This window comes from Pundamilia nyererei, unplaced genomic scaffold, assembly GCF_000239375.1.
Source record: "Pundamilia nyererei isolate P.nyererei 1_Seehausen unplaced genomic scaffold, PunNye1.0 scaffold00026, whole genome shotgun sequence".
NCBI classification, from domain to species: Eukaryota; Metazoa; Chordata; class Actinopteri; order Cichliformes; family Cichlidae; genus Pundamilia; species Pundamilia nyererei.
The window spans coordinates 104,781-124,973 of NW_005187427.1; the positions used below are offsets into that span (position 1 = coordinate 104,781).

The 20,193-nt window shown below is 41.9% G+C and overlaps 1 protein-coding gene across 1 annotated transcript in view; it reads right to left on the bottom strand.

Annotated features, from left to right (window-relative positions):
• Nucleotides 1–229: 229 nt before the first annotated feature.
• Nucleotides 230–20,193, bottom strand: part of jade2 (jade family PHD finger 2) — a 216,734-nt gene continuing 196,770 nt past the window's right edge. The window contains exons 12-13 of the mRNA XM_005727707.1: nucleotides 12,775–12,920; nucleotides 230–10,595 (exon numbers count right to left, since the gene is read on the bottom strand). Coding sequence (XP_005727764.1) covers nucleotides 9,810–10,595; nucleotides 12,775–12,920 — 932 coding nt within the window. The 3' untranslated portion in view covers nucleotides 230–9,809. The remainder of the gene's footprint in view (nucleotides 10,596–12,774; nucleotides 12,921–20,193) is intronic.

A 20,193-nucleotide genomic window follows, 5' to 3' on the forward strand; every position in this document is an offset into this window, starting at 1 on the left:
GGGGAGGCACGGGGTGGGCAGGGGCATAGTGGGATGCAGCCATCATTAAGGCAACACAAACAGCATGCAGATACAGTCACAGGAAACATCATCATCATCATCATCATCATATTGCTTTTCAAAGTCTCGCTTAAAACATCGAAATTGTACAAAAAGGAAGAAAATAGGTTTTTCGCACTAATGAAAAATACATTTTTTGATTTTTTTCCCTCCTACAAAGAAGATTCTAATACAAGAAAATAAATATAGCAAAAAAAGCCAAAAAATAATTTAAAATAGCTCTTCTTTTTCATATATGTTCAATAGTTCTCTTTGCTATTAACAAATGGCACAACATTCTTTGAAACAAAGAATACAGAAGGATAAACTCCTGCAACATTCATATTATTATATTGAAGAACCGATGCAGAGTGGAGGACAAACTGGACATGACAGCAGAGATTTTAACCGTTTTATAAGGACAAATAAAGACAGCAGGAGGAGGAAAAATGTGTCCGAGCTCTGCTTTGAATAGACAGCGCCGATTGGCTTCATGTCGTTTAAATACAACCAATAAGATTCAGGATAAGGATGTCCAATCGTACTTAAGTATGTCATGAGAAAGTAGAAATGAGGGAGAGAGGGAGACTCCTATCTTGTCACAAAAATGGAGATTCAAGGGTGATGTTTAAAAGTTGCTCTTTGGAGGTTGCCAAAACAAAGCTAATTTAAATTTCTACTTATTTAAACCTGAGGGTGAAACCTTTTTTTGTTGTTGTTGTATTTAATGAGTCAGGAACTGTCTGCTCTGCACAGAAGAAACGTGCTGAGGGAGAATGGTGAAGACAAAAGCCAAAGAAATACATCAATCAGATAGAAAGTTACACAAAATTAAGGAGAGCAAGAGAGACGGACTGACTGGGGAATGAAGAGAGACCAGAGTGGCAAAATGCAATACATGCAGAGTACAGTACAGAGCGAGGTACCCCACATCTGTTCTGGCACTTCATCCACATTGAGCCATCAATTTTTAACGTTCAGCAGTAACTAGAACAGATGAACGTTGGCTTTTGGTTTCCTGCAGCTGAGCCTTTTGGAAGACAACACGCCTGGTCAGGAGACATGTCAAAGCACTTAAGAAGATGGCCTTTCACCTGTCTGTGATTAATCATTTTAAACGTCACTGCATCTAATCATATAACCGACACACTGTTTTTAAGTTTGCTTATACTGTGTAGAGACCTTATAAATTTTAAAAGGTTTGACCTGCTGCGACCAGCATTTTTCCCCTTTTGGATTTTCACCTATCGGGCAAAAGGACGCTGGTTTGAGACCAGGTATAAACACAGGTCCCCTTTGGGGGATGGGCCATCCAGCATAAAAATCCAATATGTGGAGCTACCCAGAAAGGGAGTTAAAGAGCAGCTCCTTCTTAGCATCACAATAATACAGAACACCATCATATAATGTCCCCTAGGCTATAATAACCTCGGCTGACACTCAGCAGAGGAACCGGTCCACCCGTCCTCCTGGTGACCAGATGTTGGCTGTGATGCAGCTTTGTTGCAGGATGAAGACGTGATTAGCGCTCATCCCATCGTTCAGGCTTTTAATGTGGCTGTAGATGTACCGAGATGTACCACAATTTTGTGCGAATGTTTTCTAAAGGTGTGTGCGACAAAACGAAGAGTCATAAATTCTTATTTCTGTGGGGGTGTGAAGGTTGAGGCTGCACCTCTCAATTGATGTTCCCAATGGAAAAACATGAGCTGCGAGCTTGATTGCAAGGTATGCATTAATCAAGCGTGACAGCTGAAGCCCCTGACGGATGTGAGGACTCACGAGAAACTGAATTTATTTGTGTTTTCCATCCGTCTGTCTCCCTTTCTCTCCTCGTCTGTGTGTTCGTACGAGCGCATTATTCAAGCAGAAACTTTTTTCATTTCTCGCAAAGAGTTTGTAACATCTAATTATAGAGAATTGCTTCTCTCTGTTCCTTTCACATTTGTTTGGACACACCTTTAAGAGCGGAGAAGGAGTTGAGAAGAACAAAGGGACGGAGGTGCAAAAGATCAGCCGCCACGTAGGAGGGACGGCTCCCTATGTTTAGTTTTAACTAGAATTATGCCAGTGGACTCTCTCTATTTTGCCTCCTGTGACCACATAAAACTAACAGAACACCCTTAAGCATACAGAGGGATCCAATTTAGGCAATCACAACACCTGTTGGTTCCCTGCAAGTATCGAATCTGGGATAAACACAAGAAGTGACTCAGAGGCAGGAGATAAACATTTGCGTGAATGAGTCAGCTCATGAAACGAGAGAAGAAGAACAAAAAAGTGGGGAAATGGATAAAAATGGAAGGAATCAAGGAGGAGGATTAAAGCGAGACAGATGGACTGCGTGGTGGAAATTACAAGCGGGAGAAGCAGAGACACAGTGCAGACGGCCTCTTAACAAATTATTTTAACCTGCATCTGAAATCCATTCTGCCTCGGCGCGATGTAGCCAGATTACATTTACACCTGCAAAACAGTGTTGAAATCGCTTTCTTTCCTGTTGCACTTTGGGCGAGCTTCCTGGCTGAACTCAGAACAGACGCTGGGAGACGGCTGGTTTGTCTAAATGGATCTTGGGAGTGTTTTTTTGGATTTACACTTCAATTTGTATGCTGTTATGTGGATGTCTGAACCTCACAGGAGCGCGATGGAAAAACCAGATGTAAAGACAGTTGAATAAACTGTTCATTTGGTGGGTGAGGCAGTGTGAAAAAGCGGGACTTTCCAGGTTTTCCAGGTTTCAAGTGAGATTTCCAAAAGTAAACATTAAAACAGACTGGATTCCAAACCTGGATCTTTTTATTGGTATGAGCTGCTGGCTAAAAGTATCTTTTTCTATGAACATAAACAACCAGAGTGTAAAACTGAAAGTGGATAAATGAAAATCTGGTCTTCATTGTGATTTTTAAAGGACAAAGTTGGTGTTATGATATATATTTTTTCCTTATTTGAACAAATCCTAGAAAAATACCAAAGCCATCAGCGGTTTATTACAAAGATTTTCAGACATCTTAGACATGATGGGGTCTGTTAGCATCACAGCTACAAAAAGAGCCTCTTTCACATTCATTTTACTGTTGTTACAATGCCTTAAGCTCCCACTTTCAGAGAGTTTTTTCCACTGTTGGATCTGTGTGATGTCAAAAAGAGGGGCCATGCCTAATATGGCAGCTCTGGCTGTGAACACAGAAGCTTTAACTTGAAAGGAGCTAATAACTGTTTCAGAGTTGGGATGAACCTCGGCCTAGTAAGACAGAGAATGGTTAGTTTTAAGAGTTTTAAACTCTGTTTAAAGAATTGTTTGGTAATGGCCTTTAATTTATGCTCTAATTAGCTTCATATCACGAAGTTCTGGTGATTAATAATATATTCTGCCGTAAAACTGAATCGTTTTGTAAGCCGTTTAAATTGGAAGCATCTCTGCTCGGCGCTCCCGATTTGAGTTTTTACATTTTTCAAAGACAAATCTTGGACGGGGACCCAGCTGTGTGAGGCGAGAGAGCGAGAGGAGGCACAAGGAGGGGAAAGGGAGGGCCTGGTACTGTTTATATTAGCTGCTTGTTAACCTGACTGTACGGACAGGCTCCAAACAGAATGCAGAGGAAAGAACAAGTTGTACTCTTTTGTCTTTCTTTGGCTCCAGTTCAGCGAACAGTCTCCCTCCTCTCCTTCTTTCTAAACAACTCTCCCCTTTCCCGCACTTTCCCTCTTTTCAAGCCAGAGTTAAGCAAAGCTGAGTGCAATGTTTTCAGCTCCTCGTGCGTCTGTCATTATTTGTCCTTAAAGCTATAGGTGTCCTTCTTCTTTTTTGATCACCTTTAAAAAACCATGTGCCAAGGGCCAAGGAGGCTGATCACCGGACAGGGAGAGGAAGAGTTGTGGGCAGGAGGGAGACAACAGGGTGATTGTTTTTAGGGGATTCAGGACGGAGAAGAAGAGGGGAGTTTGCTGGTGGTGGGAGGAGGAGGAGGACGAGGAAGTTGCTGGATGGTGGATGCAGAGTAAGGTACGCAGTGGGTACAGACGGGAGATTTAGTCTAAAAAGATTTCTCCGAGCTGCTGTGGAGGATGACGCGATCACACGGGTAGAGCATCAATCGCTCTTTGGTTCCACCTTCAGTCACCAAGAGATGCTGGACACAAACAGTGTCCCCCCCCCCCACACACACCTAAAAAAAGGCACAAAAATAGAAGCAATGCTTTTCGGATGAGTGCTTCTTGAGGTTTGTTGCAGGCTTTGATCCAAAAAAGCAACGCGGTGCTATCAGATTGCTGCTGCATTTACCATTACATTAAAAAAAAAAGGCAGCAAATCTTCACTGCTGTGAAGCTGAACCTGGGGAATGAATATCTGCCATTTCTGATAAATTAACCAAATAAATTTTTAAGATGCGACTGATTGAGTCTCGAGCTCTGAAGGTTGAGTTTTACTTGAGATCAGTTTCTTCCTCGGCAGCAGCTCCGGTTGTGCGACTAAACCTCCGATCTGTGGAGTGTGTGTCTGGGTTCTGGATGCTGAGACCTTTAAGCCATAACTTTGCTGTAACGGAGAGGAGAGCAAAGCGCCAGTAAAAACAGTAGAAGCAGATAATGAGTCAGCTTTCTAGTCTGATACGTGCCACAGCGGCCAGATAAGCATTATAAAAGGAAAAAAAACAAAACAAACAGCTTGCAAAAGCCTCTTTAAAACACGGAAAATGAAAATGTCTAGTAGTAGTAGTTGAACAGTAATATACATTATTGTAGATGAGTATAAACTCCAGCGGTAGGTAGGTGGGCGGGTTTGTACGGCTGGTGTAGGGCAGCGAAACAAGGACTAGGCACTGATACCAGAAACAGGAAGCACTAAGCAATCTCTATTGTCATGTGGATACATTTTTAGACAGACCTGCAATTTTCTGCTTTACAGACATTTCAAGACTTCTGATCTAATCCTGCTTTTATTACTGGACTGCTGTCCCTTGTCGCTTGCAGGTATTTATTTCCTAAGCAATACCCAGTCCTGCTTTCACTGATCCCACTACAGCCTCAGACCACTTTCTGGATGAAGGAGCAACCACAGAAGAAGAAACGACATCTTATGAACTGCATCCCGATGCCCTCGTGGTTCCCCAGAACCACCTCAGTGCAATAAATGACTTTAAATTGTAGAAATCCAACTTTTTACCACCCACTAGGAGCAATCATGGAATTCAAAGCCCCGTTTTTAATGTCGTCGTTCACCAGAACTGAACATTGCTGTCATTTCTGGATCACCCTAAACTGCTTTTCTTGCTAATGGAAAGCTGTAAATGTGACCCTTCACCCAGCTGAGGGGGTTCTGAGGAGCCCAGCCCTGCTGGTGCACTGATGTTTTACAACAGAGTCAGTACAGTAAACGGCAGCTGTGCGCAGGCGAGGTTCCAATTACCTGCAAGCAATCGGTCTAGTGGAAAGCATCACTGTGTGTAGGTGTGTTTCTGACCTGCCATTATGTGCTTGATGCCCGTCAGTTTATTTCCGTGGTGCAGCGTCAGTGCCAACACCTGAGGGAAGAGTTCTGCTCTCAACATACAGCAAGCTGAGGACTGTACAGCTTTTCCGTTGCACATTTTATTGCCTCTCTAAGTGGTGACTTATCATAGAGGAACGTGACCTACCGACACGGATGCTCCGAGTATGAGGATAAAAACTTTCACACTGCGTCTAATTTTATGGGACACAACCCAAATAGATAGACAGAGAGCGCGAGAAACCCCCTGCACTAGATCTCCTTTCAGTGTGGATATTCGACCTGACAGAGTTGCAAAATTCAAAGATCATCAGAGCACATTCGGGCTGCGAGCCAACACCCACACCGGCGTACCACACAGAGGATAGCAATGCTTTGAAGTTGCATTCTAGCAGATATTGATAAAAAGAACCTGCAAGAGACTCCAGTCTACATTATCTACGAAGCGGAAGGAGAGGGCATTGAAGCCACACTGTAAATATAGAATAATAACCAGTTATGTTCGCTAAGGCTGCACAGTATCAAGGCAAAAAAAAAAAAGAAGATCAGAAGTACAATTTGCTTTGTTTTTGTGTGGAATCTCACCATCACCCAGCAGGAAATCTTATATACTGCTAACCAGCTCCACTAATTTAGCCCCAAATGAGTATTTTTCAGTCCTTTTTTTGTCCTTCAGGCACTGTGCAGCCTCAGCCTTTGCTACTACATGTTAAGGCCATACATGTGAGGCCTTGTCTAAAACCACTGTCTACAACGTCAGGCTACTCTGAACATCGAATATTGAAACCAAGATTACATTTTTCTGTCTTAGCAACACATGAATGGTAACGAACACCTGGCCGAGGATTCGGAGGCGACACGTCACCGCGTCCTCGCATCGGAACGCGAGCTTTGTTGCTCTTTTTTTGTCGTTACTGTAATGTGTCAGCTGTAATAGCCATCGTAGAAGTCCCAAGTTCTCCGCCTGTCCTCGCAAGACTGTGACGCAACAATGCGAGTGCTTCTACCATGGCTACACCTGAAGGGACGAAGAGGGGACAGAGACGCAGCGCTGTCACCTGACCTGTGATAATACTCTCCTGCTGTTGGGGAGGGGGTGGCGTTTCGCTCTGAGTAAACTCATGCTTCCTGATGCAGTCAGGACCACATATACATAACAAAAACTTTTACATTGTAACCCTGTTATACCAGCTCTGGGGTTTGTGTAAGCGTCTATGTGTGTGTGTGTGTGTGTGTGCATGCGTGTAAGTGTGAGAGAGAGAGCTGTATGTTGTGTGATCAGTTCAGCAGCACTGGCTTTTTTCTTTTTTTTCCCTTTTTTGGAGGGGTTTAATACATGCGAGTGTGTTTAACAACCATCACCGGGCATTTCCTGTGGGAATCCCCCCGTGAATGCAGATCGATCCAGGTTGGGAATTAAAAGCGCCCCCTGGGTTAGAGGAGGTCGAATCACATCTGCTGACCTGGACATCACTGTTCGAGCAGTCTGACAGCTTAATATGTTTGCGTAGATAAGACTGAAATATGCTGCCTTGTAACACAGATCTGTTCTTTGGCATGGTCACTCCAGAAAACCGGGGAGAAGCTGTTCATACAGGAAAACGGAGAAAGTAGAATGGACTTGGGCCTCTCTTTAAATGTGTGTTCATCAGGCCTGGGTCAAGCAGCCCTTAAAATCAAATCTTTAAGTCATCCCAGTTTGGTGAGACCCAAAAGACAGTCCCATCTGTTAGCCGATACTATCTGACCTCAGATCAGATGGGTTAAAGTGGGACTGTTGAACCCAGGGCTGATGGTCGTATGCTGTACTGAGAGAAGGAGCATGCTCAGTAGTAGTCGTGTTGGAGTTCAAACAGTGAAGCTTTCCAAATAAGGAAGTTTCTAGACAAACACACATCACTTCATATATTTATATATATATATATACTGTATATGATATAAAATGTGTGTGTGTATATATATATATATATATCTACGTCTTTCGTTGCTTTTCCATAAATTCTTAACCTTTTATTGTTCTTTTTTATAAGTTTTTTTTTAACCCCTGAGAATACCACGGACTGCTTTAAGTACAAAATACAACTCTCTGAGAAAAACAAGAACGGCTCATGTGTTTCGTTTTTAAAAAACAAAAACAAATTTACAATCAAATCAATTCAGGGACTTAAGAGCGCAGGCCTCTGAAGCTGATTATTACACTGTCTACGTCCATCTAGTAGGAACAAGACGTGCCTCAGAGCCATCAGTTGTGAAAGCTTGGCCACGTCAAACAAAAGCGGCTGCCACCTTGGTGCCTGACAGTGTTTACGTCTTCATAGAACAAAACAATAAGCTGCATAGGTACACGTGGGTGATCTGACTAATAAAAATGACTAATTTCCTCTAATTTTACATACAGTTTTATGTATATCCACATGCACTGAATGCATTCCAAGTGATCCCGCTTCCACTGGACACATAAATAGCAACATCAGAATGCCAAAACGGAGGATTCCTCCTCTTATGAACCAACGCAGAATTTCAGCTGCTCTTGAGGTTGAATTTGTGTCACATGATGTCGGCTGCTGTAGCAAGAATTTACCCATGAACTACACAATGCATGGCCACCCTAACCACTCTGTAACTGTTTATAAAACACGTCTCTCAGGCTTGGCTTACATGAACACAGCTACCCACTCCATATGAAAAAGCAAAACTGTACTGCTGATTAACCAAACCCCAAAATGAATACTATTTGCAGTAATGTGCATGAAATGTTAAATAAGAGGTCTAATTTTCAATGGCAACAACATTGTGCCCGCAGTGTAACTGGCCAAACTCTGGTTATTGATGGCTCTGGGCTGCAGTGATGTAACTTAAGGGGGCACAGAGCAGCAGGCAGCTCTTTGCACTGAAAGCACGATGTTGCTCTGCGTTGCAAGCTGCTGCATATGCTCTGTTGATAAATGGCAAGTGATGCATTTCCATCCTTTCAGGCACTACACAATTGTTAAGGTGACAAGGAGCCCAATGCCGGCTACGCTCAGTAGCCACTCCAATGGGATTTCCTTTTGGCTTGATTGTTACAAATCCGATTGACAAACGACTGATTGATCTACTCAGCGATTGTTTGGTTGATTTGGAAAGTTGGCGGCGATTGAGGGGGACGCAGGGCCACAGGGCAAGTGAAAGAAAGGCACAGAGTTTGTACGACGATTTTTCTCCAAAGACCCGGGAGTTAAAAGAACGCGGAATTAGGAAGAATTTGAAAGCAGCTGACAAAAAGTCAGACCAAATATTTCAACGACGGCTGCGGTGTGAGCAAGAGGGATCCGCTTATGGTAGTTTGTGTGTGAGTATGTTTGTGTGTGTCTGTGTGTCTGTGTGAAAATCTGAATGAGCACCAGGGTTGGGGTCAATGTGTTCGCTATTCAGAAACTGGCAAAGCTGGAGATTTGTAGATTTTTTTTGTTGTTGTTGTTTTTTCTTTTATGAACTAAAACGTGAAAATGAATTTGAGAATGAAGGATTCAGTGTACATTTTTCAAACCGAGTCAACGAGGGAGGAAAATTGACCCCAACCCTGAATGAGCATCTATTATACACACAAGTGCTTACATTACAGCTCTTATGACTAGCTATGTTGTGCTTTTCAAGGCTGAATACAAGTTGTCACCCGCTGTACATATTCAGACCAACTCTGGTGTGAAATTGTCTTTTCCACTGAACATATTCAAGAAAACAAGCACTCACTGGATGCAACTCGGGCCACAAAGGCCGAGAATGAAGCATACCCTGAAACCAGCTTGAATAATAATAATAATTATAATAATAATGCCCCAAAGTGTTTGTTCCCAAGTCTGGCAGATACCACAGACATGAGGCCAGAACTGGGTGCTTCGTTCGACGCCCAGAAATGAAATGATTCTGAAATATACAACACAAAAAAAAAAACAAGAGAAAGAGACTGAAGGTAATGTTTGTTTTCAATCTGCTGAATGCATCACATCTTATGATAAGCTAACAACAAACTGCAGTCCAGTGGAGAAGCTTTTCTGTATGATAGGCAAACGGCTACATTCAAATCCCCTCCGTCCTAAAAAACAGAGCAGGTTAGGAGCTGGGGATTTTCCACTGATGGATGCGATCGGGATTTTGGTTGAACAAAGCGATCCAGCCGTGTTTTTATAGACTGTATGCTGGGCACAGGTGGGAAAAAACAAAAACAAAAAACAATTAGCCAGCGGGATTCTGCTTGGATAACTGCTTGTGTGTATTTGTCTATTGGAAACTCAGTTCTTTAGGAAGCCAGCACGCTTCTTCTCAGCAGGTCCTCGTTCCCGGAGTGCAACTGCGGCAGGCGGAGCTTGCGCCCACCGGTGCGCGTGTCCGAATCGCTCTGCTCGCCGTCAGAGAAGTAGCCATCAGTCTCAGCAGCGTCTAACAGGGATACGTCTTTCCCTGCGAGTGGCAGGTTCATGGACTCGAACCCCGCTACACCTCCGGTGACGCCCCTCCCTCTTGATTTACCCTGGCGGGACAGACGGTGCCGCGGGGTCCCGCCACGAAAGATTGTCCCACCGTCGGGAATTGTGAACCCAAGACCAGAGACCGGTGGGTTTGAGCCCACTGTGAAACCAGATCCAGCCCCTGATACTACACCATTCCCTACATGGATGCCATCCCAAGGACTGTTATCCTCCGAGATGTGACAGGAATCCATTTTGGAGATGGGCGGCTGTGGCGGTGGGTCCCTGTGAAGGTCAGAGCTCCTGGTCTGGTGGTGATGGAGGGGGTAGTGCACGGTCTTGGAGGAGCCTTTGTTCTTTTCCCCTTTCCGACTCACGTGGCCAGACTTTTCCTCCGCCATGCTCGCCCAGAGCCTCTTTGCGGTGGAGGGGCTGCCGCCTGCGGACGCAGCAGCTGCAGACAGGAGCGTCTGAGGCTGGGCTGGAGCGGTTGGTTGTGCACGAACACGGGGCCTGTTGCTCCCTCTCGGTTTGCGCCCCAACTGGGGTGTTTTCCAGGTGGACTGCATGGAGTTCTCCATCATTAGGTTGAGCAGGCTCTCTTCGCCCTGCAGGAGCTGGATGAAAAGAGGAGAAAGGTAAGAAAGGGCAAAAATTGGTGATGAAAGAGGAAAACGGATGAGGAACAAACAAATCTTTTCATGTTTAAAAGTGAAATAACACAAAATATATAAACGATATAAGTGAAAAGTTGACTGATACAACAGTTAATCTGCTCATTTTTGATTTTGTGGTTTGGAATATTTTGGAACAAAAACTCCCCACCCACTCCCACCTACCCACACGTCCAACAGCTCAGCAGTTTAGACTGTGAGCTGCCGATGTCACAATTTGTTCCTGAGCAAAAAAGCCCGACTAAATGACAAAGCTGATCTGTTCTGACGGCACTCTACATCGTGATCTTTTATTTCTTCAGGGTGTGATTCTGTTGAATCTCTAACACTTTTTGTTTTTAATAAACAGGGCTGGTATTTATTGATTTTAAACTACACCCCAAATATTAACTTGCGACATGTGGGCTTTGTTTAAATAACATCATTGTTTATTTATACAGATCTTTGTTTCTGAAAGATATCAGGTTCCTGTTTAATTGGAAAAAATGACTGCGGTTGTGTTTATTGTTCTTTAAGCACATCCAAAAACAGCAGCGCAATCTGGTGAGAGCGCCCTGCCAGCCAGCACACAAACAGCACGTTCCTGGGGGGAGAACATCTTTGCTCTGATTAGCAGATCGATCAATTTACAATAAAAAAAACTAATAAGCCAAACTATATAAAACCACAGCCAATCTAAAGAATCGATGATCAGGTCTTTGTTCAAAGTCAGATGAACTTTTTCAAGTGTCAAAACTACAAACTGACGCTTTGCTGGCTGACTGGCTCACCGCAGACTCGATGAAATGACTGAAACTTGAGTGAAAAGCACCATCATGCAAACTTTTGGACCATCACAAACAGCTGTAGCAGCTGTTTCATGTTGGTATGATGCTGATGATATTCTATATTCCGATCAGAAAAACCCATTAGGTGTTCGTTTAATACTTTCTGAATTCCCCAACTTGTTTGTGGCTCTCAGCCCTAAAACTACTGGTTCCCACTTAAGTAACAAATCTTTATAAACGGCTTCATAGTGGTGTTTATGTACACATTAATGTCTAAAACTAATTTAGAATCTAATTTCTAAATCTGAATTTATGTTCCAACATCAAAAAGGTGATAAGTTGAGTCATTGTGACCCCTGTCAGTTCGAGGGACCAGTCTAACCAGACCCAGGATAGGTGGGGTCTGGTTAGACTGGACCCCGGGATAGGTGGAGAGCTGGCGCCTCTTTGCTGAGCTCACAGAGGCTACTGAGCGGGGACTCCAGCCACATCCAAGACGATGCTGCTGGAATGTGTCCGCTGGATGAGGAATTTATTGGCGAGGCAGCTGCCTACTGCTCAGTTTTAAAAAAAATGTATGTAGTCACAAATATGCATGTACACATCTGTTCATTATTAAAAAAGCACAGATTAGCTTCGCCTATGTCCACAGTTGTGGACACAAACGCAACAAAGTTCTGTGGGAAACACTGTGGCCTCTCTCATGTGTTCGGATGGTGATCAAAATATACACAGATTAATTTATGACAGCTTTTAAAAAAAAATACTTTCCATTAATACAAGCACCATTCAGGAATAGTACCAGTGCTCAATTCTAGTTGAAACTAACAAAAAGTAATTAAACTGATCAAATGATTTCTAATATATGTGGAAAAGAAACGCTGGTCGTCCTTGTGGAGTGTTTTAGACTGAATTAATGCATAAAAGTGAACTTCTCTGTGTATGTTTCATTTTCTTGTACACTTTAGCCGTTTTTCCTTCCTCGACTAAGAAGAACGCTTCACTTTTTTACTTATGTAGCTGTTTGTGTCGGCGTGGCCTCTTCACAGGAAAGTCCTTGGCACTCGTTTCGTTCACCGGTGAAGTGGACAGGAATTCGGGTCAAGATGTAACGGTCTACTCACAATGTTGCATTAGCAAACCACTTTTTCTTTTCCAAGTATTGAGCAAGACGTTTGTGTTGTATTCATCTCTTATCATAACATGTAACAGCTGCAGTTCACCTGGTAAAGCAAGCACCCCATTGTACTGAAGGCTTAAGTCCTTACTACAGCAGACCCATTGCTGCGTTTCATTCTTTCTGTCTCTCTCTGCTAACACATCGTCTTCTGTGCCCTCTGCTCCTGAAGCCCTACCTGGTCAGAAAGCAGGCTGCCGCTCTTGTCCCGATGTTGAGCACCCAGAGCCCACTGGCTCAGCATGTCGTCAGCGGTGATCTGAACCGACTGGGCGAGCCAGCTGTCGAACAAAGAGTTGTCCAACGGGAATGACTTTGACAAACCTAAGGAAAGGGGAAGAGGGCATAAGCAGGGAGAGGGGAGGTGCAGGAAGGGAGAGTAAGAGGAAGCAAGAAAAATGGGAGAAAAAATTGGATGAAATTGGTAGAAGTGAATAGAAGGGAAGAGGAGGGAGAAAACAAAGCAGACAGGTGAGGAGTGTTGCATATTTTTCATGAATAAGAAAATAAAGGTAAAAGATCGAAAGCCTCCTTTCGATCTGATGTGTTTTAGATTATTGTAATGTTACATATATATCCAAAGGGAGCACGAGCTTCAGGGCAGGAATGGATGGATGGACATTTTTCTTCAGGATTTTCTGGTACAGAGGAGAATTCATGGCTCCATCGATTACAGCAACTGTGATGCTCCTGAAGCAGCAAATCACACTACCACAGCACCACCATGTTTGACTGCTGGTATGATGTTAGACACAAATCTTCGGAAAAGTTCAACTTTTGTCTTGTCAGTCCACAGAATATTTCCCCTAAAGCTTTGGGGATCATGAAAATGTTTTTCTGGTAAATGTGAAACGAGCTTAGTCTCCTCCTTACTGTTGAATCATCAGTCTGTCAGGCACGTTGATTCAACAGGTCTGGCAGTAATGAAGCCTGGGTGTGGCTAGTGAAATTAAACTCAGACAAAATGTATTTAACAATGTAGTTAATCACAGTTAAATCATCAAGGAGGGGCATTAACGACTTCCTCACACAGGGCCAGGTAGGTTAGACTGGTGGGTTTTCCCGTTTCTCTAAACGAAATCAAATAATAATTTCAAGCCTGCATTTTTATTTGTCTAATATTCAAACTAAGGAATCAGGAAGGAGGCAAATAATTTTTCTCAGCACTGTGTATGTGTAAGTAGAGCAAGCACAACAATGGTCTGGATTTGGAGCAAAATTACCAATGAAGGCTTTTGCTTTGTGTTTTAAAGTTTGCATCCAAAATTCGTGAATATCAAAGACAAAGCACTTAAATTAGATGACAACGTCCAAGTAAAAATAGAGTTGATGTCTCCTCGCCAAAAAAAAGAAGAAAAAAAAAGGATGCGTTTAATGACTTCTCCAACACTGGTGTGTTTACAGGACTATCTCAGCCTGGATTATGTGCAGTGTGAGTGTGTTCAGTATCTGTGTGTGTGTGAGTCTGCAGACAATGCTCCCTCCTTTTAAGTGTTTGCATGTGTGTCTGTATAATTAGGAGATTTTCATGGCTCCTTTTCTATCATTGTGGGCTGTGAGAAGTGCTGCCAAAGCGCCGCATGTCTGTCTGCAGCATTTTAGGATTTCTTCCTCTAATATAAAAGCACAGACAAACTCGTTTTAACAATGTACCCACACTTTCACTTGTCAAATATTTAATTTAAGTGGAGAAAGATGGATGGTGGACATGGCGCAATGTTAACAGTTAAAAAGATGATAAAAACAAACCCAACACATAGAACAAGCAAGTGTCAAAAATCCTCACTCATTATATTTCGGAAAACAGAAAGAATCTAACATTTTATAGTTGTGTCAAAATATACAGTGATTATAATTATGTGGTATTTAGTCCACTAAGTGTAAAGTAGTGTTCAAGTGACGGTAATTGCTCAAACACTGCATCATAAAGTGGCCCAAAAGAAAACAGGCAGACAAACACGAGGAAACAAGGCAACTCATCGCAACCATGGATTTCACATAAAGGATAGACATCGCCTTTTGACTAGACTTCAGTATCAGTGAGAATCCAGACGTGAGCGGATTTTTCATCTGCAGTCATAAACCGTTTGGGGGCAACACACAGACACCGATACGCAAATCAGGATTTATTAACAAACTAATAAAATACTAGAAATTCAATCACTAAAACCAAGCGCAAACATCTTGGACAGGCTGTACCTCACAGCAATAATATTTATTATTTGCCACATAATTCCATTGAAATTCATCAACAGGCACAGACGGCACAATCAAAGCAGAGAGGTCCAATTCAGCAATTCAAATTAGTTTAGGTGAAACCTAGTACACAGACTTGCTAAAGGTGCCTATGTCAGGACACTTACCACCACCCAGATGGATGAGCAGAATTAAAAACCCACCCCCCGGTGAGCTCTTACAAGGGGGAAAACTATCCATGGAGGTCAAAACATTTTATTCGTTAGCTGTAAACACGATTACTGTATAACTGAACGTGGGAGTCCACGGGGACCACCGGAGTCCACCTGTTCTCCTTTTTAAATGACCAACCTCTGATATTATCTAGCAGTGAATGTTTAAAAACTCATATATTGCATGAGGCATTCAGTGACACCAATATGACTGCAATCATAACCTATGATACAGTCTGTAGTTGTCTTAATCAGGTACAGGTTTGGGTGTATATACAGTATCATAATAGAGCTCACTTCCACTGTGAGTTGAATGAAGTGCAAATGTTATTGCAAAAAAAATCTAAGTATGACCTCTCAGGGACTCTGTAGGCATCAAGTGAATAAAAATAATCAAGTTTATTGATCTAATTTAGTCCAACCAAGAGCACTGGGAGATAGTCATACTGTCTTCAGGGAACAAATGCATCTAAATAATCGATAGCAGCCATATGCACATCATCAGGAATGCAGAGAATGAAGACAAAACTTTGCAGAAACTGAAATGTACTCATAAATGTGGATATTTTTGTGATCTGAGCATCTTTCTCTCTTTTATTTTTGCAACCTCCTTGTAAATCATCACTGCTTATAATGATCTGGCAAGCAGGACAGCAGGAGGTGCTGTTAGGGTGCCTTTAACACAAGCTATCTAACACACACACACACACACACAGACACGCACACACTGAGCTGGTAGTTTCCATGACGCAGCATGTCTCTGCAGGAATTGAGAGAGCTCAGAGGGAGGGAATAGGTGACGGAAGGAGGGGGAAAAAGACAGTGAAGAAGTGTGAAGAAGACAGGGAGGGGTGATGGAGCAGAAGGGAAATGAGCAGAGTTCAGAGAGAGGAAATCAGGAGACCAACATAAACATGCCACCCTGTTACTATGTCCAGTTCGGTCAGGCACAACATCCATGTACAACATGATTTCTTTAGATGTGATTATTTAACACAAATCCATTCTATTGCATAATAGACAGAAATCTGGTGTATTTTATATGCCTTATGACATCTTACAGACTTATCTGGGAACAATTTTTCATGTCTAACTTATAGCCTGCTGTTGGGTCTGAGTTCTGTCTGTAGTTTTTTCAGGACATGTTTTCCACATTTATCCAGGTTTTTCCTCAGCATCTCTCATTTAAGCACGATCTGCCCAGGTACAATAACAGCCACAGTTTATTACCTTATTTTATTTAGTATTTTCCTGTTGTTGCTTTGCATGTGATAAAGAAATTTTTTTTACTAAATGTCTGCAAATCAAACCCCAGTTAAAAATGTTTGCCGACGCTAGAGATCATCCTTTCGTTTCCTATGCATTCATATGTTTTGGATCATCATGCTAACATCAGGAAAGGGAACCTTTAGATATAAACACGAGTATAAATAAACATAAAGTATTGTTTTATTTTCTGTTTAAGGAGACAGGGAAGATAAAGTCCTCAAACAGATTTCCATGAGAAACCTACTAATGGCAACACTTTGTCATTTAAACCAAATTGCAACACTGTTTCCACCTTCTTCTTTTTTTTGGTACAGGCAAGTAATTAGCTGATGCTGCAGTAAAGCTAATGACAAGGAAATATTTCTTTTCCTGGTACTTTTGCAAGCTAATGCTAAAGAAAAAATGGTGTTGGAGTTAGTAAACACTAGGCTGTCTTATGGCACACAGAACAACAAGAATTGCCAGCTAGTGCTAGCTAATGCAATGCAGGGTAAGGGAAACACCAGCAGCAGGATAGGGCGAAGACCAGAGCCAGTACATAAGAAAGACAGAGCGAAAAGATGCTCCTGTAACTAATATGCTCGTCATTTATGTGCAGCACTTTGTGTCATGTATAACGTTGCAAACACATAGTGTTGGGTTAGTTTGCTAAACTTAGCAATGCTAGGAGTAGTTTTTCCGTGCAAATGTCCACAACTTGGTACAAAATGTGATTACAAATGGCTTCAGTTGCTAGGTTACATTCCAGTTAGTTCAGGCTGCCTGAAATAGCTTGCTTCTGGCATAAGACAGGGTTTTTATTGATGTTTCAGGCTCTGTTGCCACTGATGTTTATACATTTTGGTTGTCTTTGTATTTTGTGTATTCTAGTTTATGCAACTGTGTTGACCGTACTGATGTCTTTCTTTCAGACTTTAAAAATCAGAAATACATTTCCCTAATTAAGGAATGAAGTCAAATAAAGGGACACAATAATGGGAACTAGAATAAAATCTTTTGTTGTTGCCTACCATTTCTTCTTTTTTCACTCTGTGCTACCAATTTGTCCAAAAGCAAATTCATCTCACACATTACTGTTGGCCTCATTATCTTTGTGACCAAAAGGCATCTTGTTTCGTTAGAGCTGTCGTCAGAAGGCACAAACCAATTACTGGATAGTTTTAAGACAACCGATTTGTTTCTCTCTCTGCTGTAAAATCTTCGCTCTCAAATTTCAAAGTCAAGAGAAACACAAGAGATTCTCAGAGATGTTAACCTTGCTTTTATGATCCACTATTTAATAAACTGTGATTTAATAAACAGAGAGCACGTTTTTAATATTTTTAGCAATGTGGTTTAGTTTATTTTTATTCAAGGTTTTATTAAATCTAAAAGCCTTTTAAAGCTCTTTTAAAGTCACTGTAACTAAGGCAGTGCAGACCAATGTTCTCATCTGGTCTTATTACAGGTATTTGATATCTAAAGGCATCGACTTTATTCACATCTGAAAAAATGACATTTAAAAAAGTAAAGAAGAGACGGGAGAAACACCCTTCAATGATTTTGTGAGTGTTCATGTTTTGCAGCTTGTCCACCAGAGGGCGCTATGAAACTTCCCTGTAAGTAACACAGGGTTTTCGAAGCCACGATCAGATAATCTGAGCAGAATCAAGTAAACAACTAAATAAATTCCCACACGTAATGAGGACATTTATTTAAATTTTATTTTCAGTGTCTGAAAGAAAAACTTAAACTGTCCCAGTATTGGATTTTTCAATCACCAAATATTGATATCGGTCTTAAAAAAATCAGATATTAGTTTGGCTCTAATATTTGTGTACTATTTTATAAATCATAAAATCTAACTGGAATCAAACATGTAACTTTGAATTATAAACAATGTTGGATGTTCACATTAAACGTGAAAAACTACTTAGCGCTTGAATTCAGATTTTTTTCCCCACTCTTGGCTCTGTATGATGTCAGCGAGTGTGGACATCCTTAATGCGATCAATTCAGACGCGTAGCTCTGAAGTCCATCCCACCTGCCGTTCGAAGCTTTTGTTGACGAGGGGCAGCCTATCAGAAGAAAGTTGGCTTACAGGGTGGGGGAACAGAGCTGGCTCAAGACAGAGAATGAACTGAGCACAATACAGGATAAATACGGTTGATTGTGAACTTCATAGCTACTCTAATGGAGCCCATGATTTTAAAAAAAGGAAGCTGAGAATGAACGTCCCCTTTTAAGATGAAATTCCTCAGCACCCGTGGGGAACATTAGAAACAACTCAAAGCAATTTTCCTTTTTCTAATCATCACTAGCCTCTGGGCCTGACTAATAAACAGTGCGGATAGGGGACAGCACATCTGAGAAGGAGTTATGATACACGTCTGTCATCTTGATCCCAGAACAGAGAGAGAGGAAGACAAAGCCCTGAGAGTCAGGACCAGACCCGACAGAGAACAGATGGCCGGACACACAAACACACATACGCACACACAGAGACAGTGAGATATGAACACATACGACACGCATAGACAAACACAGAGACGACACACTGAGAATGATATATAGAGCGGGTTGACAGAAGAAGGCGCACATAGACACACAAATGCAGACAAATGTTACAGTTGCAAACAACAGAAGCACACCATATATACAGAAGGACTTGTTTATCGTGGAAAGACGATTCGAGCTATGATTTCCCAGCAAGTATTCAACATCAAGTTGCAGTCCTTATCCCTCAGCAGTCGGGTGGAAAAACCGAGAAAGGCAGGAGAGAAGATAAACAGAAAGAGGGAGTTTCATAACAACAGAGCCAGGGAGAGAGAGAGAGAGAGGGGAGATTCAGTATAAAAAATAACTGTAACAGATGAGTGGGGGAAAAGGAGAGATAAACAAAAAAGGATGGAGATAATCTCAGAAAAGGAAGCAAGTAAGCACAGCCAAACTGCTCTTGTGCCCCGTGTTATTATCTGCCTGTTTATTGATCACATTCACTTCGACTGCCGGCTCTGCGATGCTCAGCTCTGGTTAAATAAGGAAATGAGAGACAGTCCTGCGTCACTGCTGATAGTCACTGTGTGTGTGGGTGAAAAACATCTCTGCCAGATTAGATACTGGACTGTGAGGTGCAAATACACACGATGATGGACATGCTGGACCCACTGTAGTTTTTACACTGCATATGCCTAAAAATTGTGTGATCAGATTAATAACTGATGCTCATGACGGTAAAATTACCCCATACGTGCAAAGTTCACCTCGCGTTTCACATGAAAAAAATCGAAGAATTCAGTAACTAATCCACAACATATTTATTTTAGCCACCTGCGGTTAGTTGGTCAGGTTGTAAATGAACAGAGATACAAGGCATTTAGCAACCGCCTGACAACCACCCATTCATGAGGGAAAAATGTGTCTTCACTCACCGGTTGGACTAAAAAACTGAAAAGTAATCAGCTGAGCAAAAAAAAGGATTAAAATGTGATGTGAAAACTAAGCCGTGCACCATCCTACGTTGGACTACACAAACCACAGGTATGTAGTTTTGTCATATTTTATATTTGTATCCCTGAAGTCAAAAATTTAATTAAACAATTAATAATCAGTCAAATATAACCAAAAACTCAACACGACTCTGTATTTTCTCGTGATTAAATTACTGCTGAGTAAAATACCTCTAAGCAGTGGTATGCCTTGTGAAAGTATGGAGCAGCTCCATATAATTTACACTAATAACATTTAATTAAAAAATGCTTTAATGGTTCCTCTTAGTTATTCTTTTTTAATTGCTGATAAAGCTCAAGAAAGATCAAATTTTATATTTCTAATATAAAATGATGGTTGTGCTGTTTTAAAGTATCTGTGGAGAAACTGACTCCAGTTTTCTGAGTATATACAGTATGTAGCCTCGTAATGGCCTTGGATGGCTGGACTC